Source organism: Rissa tridactyla, chromosome 1 (assembly GCF_028500815.1).
Source record: "Rissa tridactyla isolate bRisTri1 chromosome 1, bRisTri1.patW.cur.20221130, whole genome shotgun sequence".
NCBI classification, from domain to species: Eukaryota; Metazoa; Chordata; class Aves; order Charadriiformes; family Laridae; genus Rissa; species Rissa tridactyla.
In genome coordinates, this window is record NC_071466.1 from 21,353,456 (window position 1) to 21,368,963 (window position 15,508).

The following is a 15,508-nucleotide window of genomic DNA, read 5'->3' on the forward strand; positions in this document are numbered from 1 at the left end:
CCCCTTAATTCCTTTGAAGCATTTCCCTGGTGTTTCCCTCTCGGCTCCTATGACCTCAGGAGTCCCTGGCTCATCTCCATAAGACTTCAAGTGTGCTGCACTGCAGCCAGCGGTCTCAGAGAAACAGGCTGCAGGCCCTCGCTAGCACTCCCTCCCTCTAACCTTGGCATGTTGTCCCACAGCTTGTCACAGGCAAGCCTGATATTATCCACCTCCTGCCTCAAGCGTAGTTTAAAGCTCTGTCAATACGCCCTGCCAGCTTGGGAGCAAAGGTCCTCTTCCCCTTTTCAGAAAGGTGAATCCCAGCTGACACCAGCAAGCCTGGCGCTGTGTAGGCCATCCCATTCTTGAAAAAACCAAAATTGTGTCAGTGACACCAGCCATGGAGCCATGTATTAATGGAGTGGGCTCGTCTGTTTCTTCCAATGTCACTGCCCGCAGCTGGAAGGAGAGAGTTAAAAAATAACCTGTGCTCCAGACTCCTTTACCAGCTGTCCCAAGGCCCTGAAGTCTCTTTTGATTGCCCTTGGACTACGTGTTGCGACTTCTTCACCACCCACGTGTAAGAGCAGTTAATGGGTAGTAGTCCGTCATTTGTAGGAATGCATCCAAAACAGCACCTAAATTCTGCAGGCTCCAGAAAGCCCTTTTCTAATGTGGTTTGGTCACAAGACACCGAAATTTTCTTCCAGAACGTTGATTGAGCTTTTGCAGTTTAGTTACTGAGCGTCCCTAGAGGCACACCACCATCTTGACTGAGCTGAAACCTGCTGGTCTTAACGGCTCTCTGGGACTTTCCTATTAAGTTTTCTGCCTGTATATTTCCTGGGCCCAACAGAGCAGGTGTGTACAGATACACTGACAGTGTCATGTTCAGCTCAAAACGTGGCTGGTAGTGTTGGTCTGCGTTCCTAGAGCACTGGCTGCAGCACACTACCACTGCCTCTTTTTCCCCACAATACAAGAGAGGAGGTCTTAGATCTCACCCTGTGTCGCACAAAACCATTTGCAAGATCTTTCAAATCATCAGTAAAACTTTAAATGAGGAGCATTTCCATTGTTTGATGGTTAACGGATTTTGGTTGAAGTTTTTTTTAATATGATTATGTTTGTCTTAATAGGGAAGAAGTGTACCTATGGACACAAATGCAAATACTATCATCCGGAAAGAGGAAATCAGCCTCAGCGATCTGTGGCTGATGAGCTTCGTGCCATGTCTAGAAGCACAGCTGCCAAAACTACAAGTGAAGGAGGACTGGTAAAAAGCAATAGTGTTCCCTGCAGCACGAAAAATGATGGCACTTCTGAGCTGAAGCGTGCTACTCCAAAGAGGCAATCAGATCCTAGTATAAGGACTCAAGTCTATCAAGACTTGGAGGAAAAGCTTCCCACCAAAAACAAATTGGAAACCAGGTCTGTACCTTCTTTAGTTAGTATACCAAGTTCCTCTGCTGCAAAACCCCAAAGTACTGCACCTTTAACTAACGGCCTTCCCTCCGGAGTTCACTTCCCACCTCAGGATCAAAGACCACAGGGACAGTATCCTACAGTGATGATGGCAACCAAAAATCACGGAACGCCAATGCCTTATGACCAGTATCCAAAATGCGAGTCTCCTGTGGATGTAGGGTATTACTCTATGCTGAGTGCATATTCAAATCTAAGTATGTCTGGTCCACGTAGTCCTGAAAGGCGCTTCTCCTTGGACACAGATTATAGGATTAGCTCTGTAGCTTCTGACTGCAGCAGCGAAGGGAGCGTTAGCTGTGGCAGTAGTGATTCCTACGTGGGTTACAGCGACCGCTCTTACATGAGTTCGCCTGACCCACAGCTAGAGGAGAACTTGAAGTGCCAACATATGCACCCCCACGGCCGCCTTAACACTCAGCCCTTCCTACAGAGCTACCACGAGCCTCTCACACGAGTGCAAAGCTATAGTCATGAAGAACCAAAGCATCACCACAAACCTCCGATTCCGTACATGGCTGTGCATCTACAGCATCCAACAGTCGGTGCTCGTTCTAGTTGTCCGAACGACTACTCTGCATCTCAGAGTTCGTCACATTCAAAGACAATGCATCTGGGGAGAGCCCTCGTGTCCACGAGAATAGACAGCATTTCAGACTCGCGTTTATATGATAATTCTCCACTAAGACACAGAAAGCCTTATTCTGGCCAAGATGGGCTTGGAAGCTGGGATAGGCAGAGTTACGGGATGGATGCCTATGGCTACCGCCAGACCTACTCCTTGCCGAGTAACCCCACGCAGCCGTGTTACGAGCAGTTTGCCTTCCAAAGCTTACCTGAACAGCAGGACCAGACCTGGCGCGTACCTTACTGTGGAATCCCTCAAGACCCTCCAAGGCACCAAGACACCCGGGAGAAGGTTTACATAAATCTCTGCAACATCTTCCCCCCTGATCTTGTGAGGATCGTCATGAAGAAGAACCCTCACGTGACGGACGCTCAGCAGCTCGCTGCAGCCATCTTAGTGGAAAAATCTCAGCTAGGTTATTGAGAGATGATGCATCTTTGTGGTGTCTAGTAGTTTTCAGCTCAGCTCTAATGCTGAGGGAGGTTTGCTACAATAGCATTTGGGATCTCCTTCTCAGCAAGGAGGTTATATAGTAATCCGTTTATGTGAAATACTGTATCATGGAGTCTGTATGTATAGCCCCATGCATCGGAAGTACCAGATATGTTTTGTGTTCTAGTTTGAAAATTTTTAAATGGCTATTTTCACAGCTGGAGAATGTTCCAGTTTAAATTAATATATATATATATAATATAAAAAAAAAAAAAAAATCTGTGGTCTCTGGTTATAATCTTTGGTGCATCAGGGGTTTATATGCAGCACTTTCTATCCTCGTTACATGTTGTTGGGGTTTTTGTTCTCGTTTTTTAACTTGCTGGATGTTTGTCCTTGGGCTGCGTGGTATTAAAACAACCTGCAGAGAGAGGATTTTGCTACTTCTGGCAGGCAATTTTCAAGCCAAGTTTTTGAACTTTTTACAACACCATGAGTATGTTTGTTTGTTTGTTTGTTTGTTTTTGTGAGCTTTTTTGTGCTATAATCATCTATTTATAGGAAACAAAGATTTACTACAGCACTGACTTCATTTTTTAAACAGATAATTAAGTTACCAGCTAATGGTGAAATGGGTAACAATATATTAGTAATTTATAGTATGGCACTTTTCATTGCTTTCTTTGTTTTGTTTAAATAGTTACGTGTTTTGTTGATGCAGTCAATTAGTAAGATCAGATGCAATCAGAGTAGGACAAAAAAAATCTTTCTTTTTTTTTTTTAATTAATTTATGGATAAGGTAAAGGCCTTATTGCCTGATTTTCAAAGGTGCTGAGAATTTGCAGCCCCCTTTGAACCTCACGGAAGCTGCAAAGGCTCAGAACCTCCCCAAAGCAGGCCACCCTGTTCCAATTCCCATGCGTTGTTACCCAGCTCCGCGTATTTCTGGTCAGTAGAAGGGAGCCTGAAATCGTAGGGTCCCGTTTAGTCGTTTTATGTGGTTTTTTCTTTGTATTGCTGCACAAGTGTACTGGATAAAATATGCTTTTCATAAAATATTTACCTGTTTTTAAATGAATTTAATTATCTCAATGCAACTTTTGTATTTAAGATACTGTTTTGATTTTTCTTGCTATTTATCAAGGCTGGCCTGAAAAGGTTTTGTGTGTTGAGGATATGCAACATTTATTAACTGCACTATGGTAATGATATTGTAGCTGAAAATAATAACTTAAACTTTTTTTTTTTCTTTCTGTTTCGGTTGGGGAGGGGAGGGTTGCGGGGAGAGAAGATACCGTATGTGTTCCTGAAGTTAGTTTTTGGACTGTTGCATCGTGTAGGCCTGATTCTTGCCACAAATAGCGTAGTTTTAGAAACAGACAAACCAAGTCTGTTTTAGTATTAGTAAGGGATATTTCTGGTTTTAAGTCATGGGTTTTACTAGCACCTCGTAAGCTTTTTTATATGTATATGATAGAAATAGATTTTGCAATTGATGTCAGATGTACTTACGCGACATAGTTGCCGACAGTTTTAGGTTTCCATCCATTGTAACAATGTTCAGTGTTAAAAAAAAAAAAAATCACTAGTTTACACTATTACTGCTGAAAATTTTGGTACGCTTGCCGGAATTTAAAGTAAGGCCCTGAAGAACCAGAAAGTACCTTTTACTGTTGATACAAATTGTATCTTTTTAACTGAGAACTATTTTGATTTGTAGATTTAGTAGAAACACAAATGTATAATTATAACTAGTCTTTTGGGCAACATTTTATCCCTTATTTAAAAATTAGAGATTTCAGACATAGAATAGACCTAGGCAAGTAAAAGTAGGTATTTATTTAGGTGTCTGTCTCAATTTCACATCTTAAAAAGAAAAAAGAAACTATTGGCATCTTCTTCCTTCTAAAATCCTTGTAGTGGGAACTCACTAAAATAAAGGTAAAATGCTGCCTGAAAATGATGTCCAAGCACCTTTGAATACGAAGACGTTTTCACTACTTGTGCGACACCGTGTGTTGCAGCGAGTAGGGTTTGGGTATACAGTAAATGCTTCTAAAGAGCATTGTGCTTATAGACATATCCAATAATCTGAACCATGTTCAGCAAACCGATTCAGGACGTAGCGCTCGCGCAGCTTCCACTGCTGATGCACTGCGGGATCTGCCGTCGCCTGTCCCTGCGGCGATGCCGGAGGGGCTCTACGCCATCTGTCCTGCCTTGTCTGTTTAGGGAGAGGAACCTCTTCACCTGTGGCAACCTTTTTTTTCCCTGGATTTGGTTGGTCGCCATCCATAGAGCGTGTTGTAATGTAGAGGTCGATGCAGCGCTGACGCTGAGGTTTGGACTGGGAAATGGGTCTCATCTTAGTTGTGCACTAAGATTTTTTTTAAAAAATTGAATTACCCTTAAGTACTACACCATAGTGTAGATGCAGCTGTTTTAATAATGCAGTTATTATATTTGTGTTTTTAATGGGTTTCTACATTTATTTTTTATGTAGGAATTCACTTCTGCCAAAAGTTGAATTCCTTTAAGCATGAACAGAAACGTGCGCGTAATAGAGGTGTTTCTTCTTTCTCCCTATCACGTGAGCATCAGAATGCTTCCTACTACCTACCTGTAGCAGTCTGGCCTGGAGTGTTGGACCAGCAGGCGTAGCCATGTTGTGAAAACGGTGCGAGGAGACACATGGGACTGTCGTGCTGCAGTGCCCAGACCTGGGTTATCAGTATTGATTGCCTCCGCGTACATTTAATGCAGTATTGAACCCCTGAAAGTGTGTTGATTGCTAGAGAATTCGTTAGAGGTTCTGTGCTTTGTACTCAAGCACTGAAAATGCTTTAAAAGTATAAGAACAGGAGCAATTTGGTGGGTTTTATGGTTGTGCAATGATGTGCTAGCTCCCCTTAGACTCTTTTATGTTGGGTAAAGCAAATTTACTGTGGACAAAATATTGGCCTTGGTATTTCCTTTGGTTTTGCTGTGATAATAGAGAGAATGAGGAGTTGCATGTGAACTCCTCAGAATGAGGTCTTGCGTGGGAACTCCTCCACGTCAAAGAGATCAGCCTAGATATTTAGCAGACTATAGAGAGGACACCAGTAAGAAAGAAGAAAGCAATGATACTGGTCAAATACTACATTTGTCAATGTAATTGCATTGATGCAGATAACTGATCTGTAACATCCCGCGTTTCTTAAACAGTAGAAGGTGGTTCAGTGATGCTGCCTTTGCCCCCGTTGAGTGCTAGAACTGCAGGGAAGGATAAATACCTTCAGGTTAGGCCTGTCCCCCATGGAGAGGGCAACGCTTCCCTTTGTCTTCAATACTGGAGAGTTGTTTTGATAACTTACCGGAAACTCTGTATTTTTAGATACAATCCCAAGCTGTTACAGCTACATCAGTAATAGTATATAGATACGCAGTATTTTGAATGCACATTTACCTTAGGCATCTGCCCACAGCTGTTTTCTATACAGCAATGTGTTGCCAATATTTAGAGTTTTTAAATATGTCCCATGGATACCCAACTTTGAGCTAAATATGCCCAGGCTATGGCAGTATTAATCACTTTGTTGTCTTTTCTTTAAAAAAGCGTGTGTGTGTGTGTGCATATCTACCTGCACACACACACATACTTGGCAAGTGGGTTTAAGACGACCGCTAATAGTCTGAGGTAAGATCATATCTTTTCAGGTGCCCTTTATTTTCCTCAGTATGTTTGAACTGTAGCTCGGGCCTCCACTGCAGAATAGCTCTGGGGGGGGCCAAAAGGCCGATGTGTTTGTGTGAAAGCCGGTGTGCCGGTCTGGTGAAGCCCTTGAAGGGGACTTTGGCAGCCTTGGAGCCCGTGGACTGTTGTTGAGCTGTTGGCCATCTTCTGCTGTGAAAGCTGTAGCTAACGGTGAACGCTTTTCTAAAAATACCCAAGCTATGGCTGGCAACCGGAGTACCTCACTGGGGACGGAAAGCTGGGGGGCGTTCACCCCAGCAAGGTGAGCGCCGGAGGACGGAATGCCTTGGGTGAGAGATACCGCAGCACCTTGCCGCAGGAAGAGACTACCAAAACATTTACCGGCTTCATCAGCTGATGGTTTGACCAAGGTATTTTGGATGTGTAAAGCTTGAAAAATGAGACACGATGCTTTTGTGCTGTCCGGAGCATTTAGAAAAATACCCAACTGAGTTTGCATTGCTACTGAAAATTTAAAATACTGTGCAATTAAAGAGACCATTTTTTTTAAATAAAAATAATTTAGAAATTATTTATTTTGATTTACAGTGTGACTCTTGCTAATTTATTCCTTGCATTATACGGCCGTGGTGGAGCGCTGTTTATATTTTTTATTTATCATAGGAACTAAAACTGCTGAGAAGAAAAAACCAATAGTTTTAAACTTAAAACGAAACTCTATGGCCTTGTTTTGTTTTTCATAAAAGGGCTGAGGTTTTATAACTGTCAAATCATGCATTTTATATACTTTGTACATTTCAGAGAAGCGTAGTTTTAAGAATTTTGTTCAAATTCAATGTGTATGTGCTCATTGTTTAGACTAACCGTGTAACTGGTCCTAAAATCACCCGTGTTAAATGGTTGTTCCAGCTAACCTGTTGCTAGGTGACATGAGAGATGTTCGGGCTTGGTCTTTAGATGTTCTGGAATACGTTTCATGTATCTTAAGGTTCCATCAGAAACTGGTGATCGAGTCGCCTTATCCCACGTGAAATCATCCCGCTGTGTGCTGGGTTTTCCTCGCGGCGCGTTACAAGGTAATGCCCCGGCACACGGGAAGCGCGTAGCAGATGTTTATACAGGCGCCATCGGGTTGTTCATGGTTAATGAATATGCTTTCAGTATTTTTCCAGCTTCCATTTTCAGGACTTAAAGGGTTGTCATAACTTGGAGTCATAGAATCGCCTAGGTTGGAAGGGACCTTTCAGACCATCTAGTCCAACCATCAGCCTGACTCTGACAAAAACCGCCACTAAACTTGTGCTTGAAGGTTTTCTTCTCTGTCTGCCCTTTAACCTGAGGGATCGCAGTAGTGCCCGTCCCCTCCCTTGGGCTTAACAGCTGTTGGAGACCCAGTCTCCCCAGCGCTTGCACATACGCCCCACGAGCCCAAGGACTCGCGTGGGCCCGTTTTAGTGGCGCTAGAGAAGACCTGAGTAAAAGTGGCATGTGTGGAAGTGCGGGAGGACCGGGGCCCTTGAGGAGCACAGCTGGGGAACCGCCTGCTCCCAGAAGGAGGTGAGATCTCGCCGGTGCTGGCGGGATTGGACTCTGTGGGCCCTGGGAACACCTACAAACCAAATCTGCCTGGGTGTTTAAGCACATCCATCCTCAGCGTTTCAAAGGTGTTAACAATCTACTCTCCACCTTGCAAAACAAAACCTCTCCACTTTTTGTAAGCCAGCGTTTTCTGTTGGTCTCAGATGAAGTCCAGTTTACCAGGTTAGGTTGGCTGGTTGGTTACTTTTTATTTATCTGAATGACATTCTTAATGAAACCGATATTTGAAAACTGTTTTACCAGCATATTACAGAACATCCTGCAAGGAAACAGAAATGCAGATACAGCAGCAATAATTGTGTTTTGTAGTTCTTTTTCCCCTCGTTATCTCTGTACCTGTGTTGAGTAAGTAAGATTTTAATACTGTCCTAAAGTCCGCTCCGGCAAAAACATTAGTTAAAAATAATGTTTGGAGTAGTTGATAAAGCAATTGTCAAACTGGCTCTTCGTTCCTTTACTGGTCGTTCTGTATTATTTCTGTGATGTGACTATTCACATCTTAAAACCACCTTCTAAACCGTACAAAAAACCCCATGTATGTGGATTCTGCTTTTAGAGAAAAAAAAAATAATAAAGATTCATTTTCCTCATTGATGGGCTGGTTTTGTTTCATAAAAAAATAATAATGTCGAGAGCAGCACAGAAGGTAGCAGTGAGTTATAGACAGCTTTGTGCTCCTACCTGCACGACAACACTGCTTTCTCTGAGTATTAAACAGAGAGTTTCAAACATAAAAAATTATTCTAGATTATCGGTTCGTTTTTAATGCAGTAAATCATATTTAGCAGGTGCTTTTCCCTCATTTCGCTTACTGAAAAGACTAAAACCCTGGGGTTAGATAGCAATGTCAAGTCATTTAGTAGCGGAATTTGGATGGTGACTTTGTACCAGTGGACTTGGTCTCCTTTCAGGTATTGCCACACATCCGTTCATCTTTCATTCTGTAATTATTAGTGACCTGGCTCGGAATATTGCGGGGCGAATAGAATAGAATTTAGAATAGAATTTAGAATAGTTATCTGATGAATGCAAAGAGAAAGCAGAAGCTGCTATAAACTGTGATAAAATGGCCGTTTGGAATACATGGAGCTGGTGAATTGGGGTTTTTTTGCCAGATGGCACCGCCTGGCTGGGGCCAGCACGCCAGGCTCGATGGGATCCCTTTCCCTTCCCTCTCCAGCCCAACGAGCGGGTGCCGGAGCAGCCTGGCAGCGAGGAGCGACGCGGGGTGATACGGATGCAAATGGAATGAGCAGTTGGGCTAAAAAAAAACTTAAAAAAAAACAAACAAAAATTAGTGTTACCCTTCATCAGTTGTGACCACTGCTAATTTGCTTAATGCAAATGCCTTGCACAGCTGTGGACATCTGTTCTCCTGTGACACGACCGTGCCCCCTTCCAGGGCAAGCGGAGGCGCCGGAGCGGAACGTGAAGGTCCGTCCCCAGCAGCTGGGTGGAAATGCTGCAGCCATGTCCCTGCGGGGATGCTGCTCCCGCAGCTCCTCATCGTGCGCAGGGACCGTGACCGATCATGTCGGCAGCGGAGCGGAGAGGCCATAGGGAGCTGGGCGCGCGTAACGCCAGGGGCGGGCAGCGCTTCCCCGGCTCTCGGGGCAAGGTGGCCCCGTCCCAGGACCTACCTGTGCTGCCCACGCCACCGGCTTGGCTTCAGCGGGTTGTTCCTTCGCAGGCTCTGGCGTGAGGCTGCTCCGTCTCCAACATCCCATCGTGTGCTCGCATTGTGCGGCGGCGTGCTCCCCTTTTCCTCCCCTCCCCAGCTCCTGCCCAAGCCATAACCATCAGGGGGAGTTGTGATGAGTTGCACCTGGACTTTGGGGGATGGCTGGCAACACAGCCAAGCACCGTCTGGAATGGGGACCTAGACATTTTGTTCCCATGAGAATATGACTATAGGTCGATTATCTTACTCTATAAACAGTGGACAGCCCAAGAGCCCGTTGAGCTCTCCTGCACGGCAGGGTCTGCGCGCCAGGATCTCCCCTTGAGCGGGGACGCTCGCTTAAGGTCTTACTCCTCAAGGCTGAGAGATTCCTTGCCGCAACAGAATCTCGGTAAGTGGTTAATAGCATGCTAACTTTGAAATCTTAGCTAAGTGATATAAAGGATTGATTGCGCATATATAATTCTTTAGACATAAGCCATTGACCAAGTCTGGGACTAGGATTGGATCCAGCCGCACCTAGACTCCTCTCTGAGAAGGAGTTTAGAAAGCAAGGGGGTCCTTTCTGAACCTCGTGACTCCACGGGAGGGTCTCCCTGAGAGCCTCTCTGACCCTGGCCTCTGTGCAGTGAGTAACCAAGTGTACTTTTCCATCAAATCTCTTAAAACACTGTCACATTCACTACTAACTTCGTTAAATCACTGTTTTATATTAATAAATATGCCACCACTACTCTCTTACGAGTGAAGTTAATCACTCTGCCCGCGACACATTGCGTTTTTCTGATCTGGGAAACTGGACTTGGAGCGCCGCCATCGCCTTGTCGCCGGCCATGGGGCTGGGGGGTGCTGGGGCGCCGCTGGCCCAGCTGCTGCCATCGCCTGCAGCTCGGCGGAGCCTTGGTGCTCGCTGCATGGAAACACGCCGGTTTTTCTGAAGTGCACTTTGACTTGCTGGAGCTGCTTTTCAGTAAATCAAAGCTTGGAGCCTGAGCAAAGAGTGTGTACATACGCAGAGGGGTGGACAATCGCGTCACCAGCAGGAAGAGCTGGATGGGTGACCCGCGGTGAGGTTTCCGTGGCCGCTGATCTGCCCGGCACGGCGCTGCCGGCCTCTTTGGCCAGCTGCTTAAAGCCTCTCTCTAAAGCATTTCCGTCTACGCATGATAGATCCAGAAATATTTTATTTGCAGCAGATGAGGAAATTAAATAGCATCCTCTGCACGCTTTCCCTTACACTCTTTAAAATAGTATCATATTATTCACCTGGCAAGAAAATGCAGTTTTGGAGGGCAGAGGCTCCATCCCCCAGAGCACAAGGGAAGGGCTCAGTTTACGGCCTCAGAGGCGTGAATGACTTCTGCTGTGTTTGTCAGGCTGAGCAGAGCTGTCTGAAGACCCCACACACGTGTTTTGGAGGGCCCTGTCCTGCTCCGCTTGACCTGCAGCCCCCACCCAGACGCGCTAAGGAGAAGACGAGTTGTTTTTCCTGCAAGTCACAGTTCCCTCGAAGGCATTCCTTAGGGGAAGAGAAGAGAAAAACCCATTTCACCCATTTCGGATGCAGAAGCAAAGTGCAGGGTTGTGGGGCGGGCGGGGGGTGGATGTGTTGAAGCTGAGCTGCTCCAAAGCCGCGAGCTGTAAATCGCAGAGTTGGGGGTCAGACGGGCTGTGCCCATGCCCGCAGCCGACCACAGCCACCAGCTCCTTGTCCCTGCAGAGAGCGAGAGGCAACGGGGCCTGGAGCACATCCCGCGCTTGGGTCATAAGCCCAGTACAAGATCTAATGAACAGGTTCTGATTTTTCTGCTATGTAGTTGTTTAGCGTGCTGAAGTTATTTATTTTCTAAAAAAATTGCCGCTATTTTCTAAAAGTTGCCGCTTCCCTGGTTGAGCCGCTCACTTCCCTGTTTCTTGACTGTAGGACGCTCCAGCTCTTGCTCTGCAGGACGGCACCTGCTGGGGGGTGCTGGTCTTCTCTCCTGCGAGGGGGCCAGGCACCCCCAGAGCGCAGCTTCCAGTCACGAGTGCCCTAAAAATTGCTTAATTACTGAGCACATTGCTTATGTTTACGGTTGAGGTGCTGCATTCAGCCCCCTGCAGCATGCAGAAGCAAAGCTCCACCCAGCCTGTCCCACACAGGCCGTTCGTTGCTGGCGGTGTTGAACGCCGGGGGAGGCACGGCAGAAGTGCTGCAGCTGATCTCGCCCAACGGATCGCGTTAAATGTCAGCATTCCCTGCTCTTCTCTTCAGTGAGACCTCACAGCCACTACTGGAGTCGTGTTTGTTCCTTGTTTGTTGAGGAAGCCGGTGTACTGGATAATTCAGGAGGTGCAAAGCCGCAAGTGTGATTTGGCACGTCCCTGGTCACGCTGGTGTCTTCATCGGTGGTTTGCTGACACGAGTTGAGTTTAATTTTACGAGATTTGCTTCAAGAATGCCAAATCCAGCCTGTTTTTGATCAAGCCGCTGAGCTGCTGGTGCTTGTGTAATCTGGTGTGGTCTCTTTGGATGGTGGTCACGCCACTGCCCAAGGCCTCTCCTCCGTACCTCTGATTTCTCCCTTGGGCTGATGAAGGCAAGTGAGCTTCCCCAATTCAGTCGCGTCTTTAAGTCCCACGAGGATGTGCTGGCCTGCATCACGCAAGGGAGCCCTGGGGAGCCTGTTACCAGGTTACAAATTTCCCTTGTGATGGCTTTCGCAAGAGCCTGACGGGGATCCCAGCGGCTCCCGATGCAGGTTGAAGTGTTGTTACGTTGGAGATGAAGAGGCTCCATCAGTCATCCAGCAGCAGAAACCTAAACTAGACACCCTGCGTGACCTTGTCCAGAGGAGCTACAGGGGAGGCTGCCGTACAACCACACGGGTGGTTGTTGTACAACCACACAGGGACATTCCTTGTGAGGCCACCTCCAGGCAGCGTCCTTCAGCCTCACAGGACCTTGGAGCTCATTCTGCGCTGACGAAATGCATGAGAGATTTTTCTGCTCCAGCGCACGAACTGTCCCCTTGGCTCCAAAGGTTTGCTGTGATTGTAAAAAAAAGCTGGTGAGGAACCGGGCTCATTAGAAGCGCAGGCATTAAATGCCACCCTCCTCCTGCTCTTCAGCGTCACGACAGAGGACCTGTGTTCAGCAGCCCCAGGACCCACCCCTGAGACCCCCCCAGTGTGGCAGAGGCAGCAACATGTCGGAAATTATTGAAATACCCTCCACCGCTCTGGTTTGCTGCACACCGTTTCACTGCCCCTTCCCAATCGCATGGCAGGCTCCCGGGGTCCTACAGCCACCACCGGGAAGGAGCTGATGCCCCATGTTTCTCTGCCCTTCCCTGGGGATGTATCCAACCCCACAAGGAGAACCTGGGAAAAACTCCAGGCTGAGGAGGACCTGCCTAAAACCAGCTTGTAGGAGAGCCCGGAGACCTGTCCTCACTGGAGACCCTCAGGGCAGGACCAGGGGGTGGGTTGAGGAGCAGGGGAGCTCCTCTCCCACCATGGCCGACAGCTGGGACGTACGTGTGAGCACCCCGTGGTAGGTGTGCAGAGGATGTCCCTGGTGTCCCTCTTAATGGCCCCCATAGAAAGGGCTGGGCTTTTTTCTTCTTCTCCTGGTCCCGTCCCCCCCCCCGCAACACAGCTGAGCTTACCAAGAGCAGCAGGCGGGTATGGCAGAAATTAAACACCGCTATTAATTCTCATGAGGTGGGTGCAGCGTAAGCAGGAGGAGCGTGGGGGATAAGGAGCCGGCGATGGGCGTTTGCCAGGCAGGTCCCTTGGGCTGACCAGGCTCATCTTACAGAGCCCCCCGGAACGAGAGTGCGGCAGCGCCTGGGGCGATCCAACGCTCCATCCCACGGGAAGGGGCTGGAAAGGGGACGAACACCGCGCTGGGGTCTGGCCAGGGGTGCTCGGGGGGCGGGGAGAAGGAATTTGGGTTTCGTCCACCTAGGAAAAGCTTTCAGGCACGCACAAACCTGGATTTAATTTATATTTGGCCAATTTCAGAAATAGAAATGCTTTTTTTTTTTTTTTAATTGCAGACCACGGCAGAACCTCTGGCTGCTCCAGCAGGTGGTGGCTCTGGGACGAGCCACGTATTTGCAGACTGGTGACAACCAGCGACCTGCTGGGGCCCAGCCCCAGTGAAACGTGGCTTTGGGGTGGTGCAGCCCACGGTGGCCCTCGGCCCTAACACGTCCCCACGTCCGCAGGCTGAGCCTCTGCCCTGGTCTCGTCACGGTCACCACGGCCCAGGAGAGGCAGGTGCCCCGGGAACTGGGGAGAGGGATGATGTTCTGTTTGTTTATCGATTTATTTTGATACAAGATGAAATGAGTTTCCCTTGGCTCCGGCTGCGACAAAGTGGTGTAATTAACGGTGAAGCTCCGTGCACACAGGACGCAGCAGAACAGAGCTGCTCGTGGGCGGCTTGGGCTACCTCTGTGGAATTATTCCAGAGAACGGGAAATGTCAGCGTGATAAAAATGGAAAGCCTCGTGAGGCGTGCCACGTGGCGCCAGGGAATGGGGCTGCTGCCCTATTCTAAACCTCGATCAGAATTCTAATGAAATTCAACTTGTTCATCCCACATTTTTCTTTTGGCATTTAAAACTACTTTAGTGGGCTACCACCCCCCTGCTGAGGGCCAGTGAGCGTGGCCGCAGGCGGCTGCTGGGGCTGGGGAGGCCTGCGGGCTTCCGCTCACTGACTTCCAGCGCACATCCACTACGGACGGCAAAGCGGCAGCAGAGCTTCAGTCGTGCCGTGACAAAAACTGGGGGAAAAAAAAAAAAAACAAGATGTCTGTAGGTTTGGGATGTGGCCCTGCGCAGTGGGGCAGTGGGGGTGTCTGTGCCCCAGCCGCGGCGTGTCCCGACCGTCGCGCAGCCCAGCTGCCTCCAAACCCGCACCCTGCTGCGGCCACAGCTGCAAAGACCACTCGTGAAACCAGAGAAGAGCGCCGTGACCCAGTTCCAGCAGGACCAGCAGAGCCGCTGGCTGGCCGCCGGGTGAGGAAATCGCACAGAGGCAAGAGGTGAGGGCGACCAGGAGGGAAAACGCCACTTCAGGTGGTGACCAAGTCGCTTTCTGCCTGACAGCCCAGGCCCTACAGCCTCTTTCATGCTGGGTATTCAGAGGCGTGATTGAATTCACACTTTCCTTCCTGGCAGGACAGCGTCTATCATCGTACACCTCTGCTACAACACCACCTCAGGCAGACCTTTACCTACGGGTCAACACCAATCTGCTGTTTCCACAACCACGTCCTCCTCACCAGGGCAAGATCCTGCCTCCCCCAGGGTGACAGAGAGACCTCCTGTGGTCTTCCCACCATTCTCACCCCGCACGGAAGACCGTGACGATTTCCACCCATCGAGGCTTGCACCAAGCAGCTGCTGCAGCAGAGGAGGTGACGTCCCTGGGACGGTTCCTCCAGCCACCTCCAATGGGGAGCTGCCGCCTGTCCCAGATCCACCAGCAGCAGGTGGGAACCAGCCAAGGAGCAGCCCAACTGATCCGTTACAGCCGCATCAGCACAGCTACGTTCCAAAGAAAGCTACCACCAGAAAGAGCCCGGAGCTTTCATTACGTCACAATCGCTTCCGTGCAGGTTTCTATTTTTAAATCCAGCCGCTGAGGGACATCGCCCTGCGGGATTCCCCCTCTGCAGGACATCCACCAGAGACCTTCAATGCTGACAACAGAAGCCAAAACCCATCGTGGGCAGACATCAGCAAAGGCAGCACAGCAGAAAATAAAATCTTTGGGAACATTTTGCCGTTGTACTGCGGCTGCATCCGCATTAAAGGGTCTTACTACCTCTTACTGTTAGAAACCCGAAGAAAACACCGTCTTGGAGAAGGCTGCTTCAAGTTGCGGTCATTGCAGAAACACGTTAAAATCTGGCTAGAGATAAAATTCATGGAGGACACCGTGCCTTGGTTCCCCTGAGCAGCAGGGACATCTCTAACTCCCACACGGCGGGGGCAAGAGAGGCTG

General features: G+C 48.3%; 1 protein-coding gene across 4 annotated transcripts in view; it reads left to right on the forward strand.

Moving 5' to 3' along the window:
• Positions 1–8,414, forward strand: part of ZC3H12C (zinc finger CCCH-type containing 12C) — a 49,069-nt gene extending 40,655 nt beyond the window's left edge. For all 4 annotated transcript variants that reach the window (XM_054225117.1, XM_054180745.1, XM_054225107.1 and 1 more), the window contains exon 6: positions 1,122–8,414. In XM_054225117.1, the coding sequence (XP_054081092.1) occupies positions 1,122–2,518 (1,397 nt within the window). In that variant the 3' untranslated portion in view covers positions 2,519–8,414. The remainder of the gene's footprint in view (positions 1–1,121) is intronic.
• Positions 8,415–15,508: the final 7,094 nt, after the last annotated feature.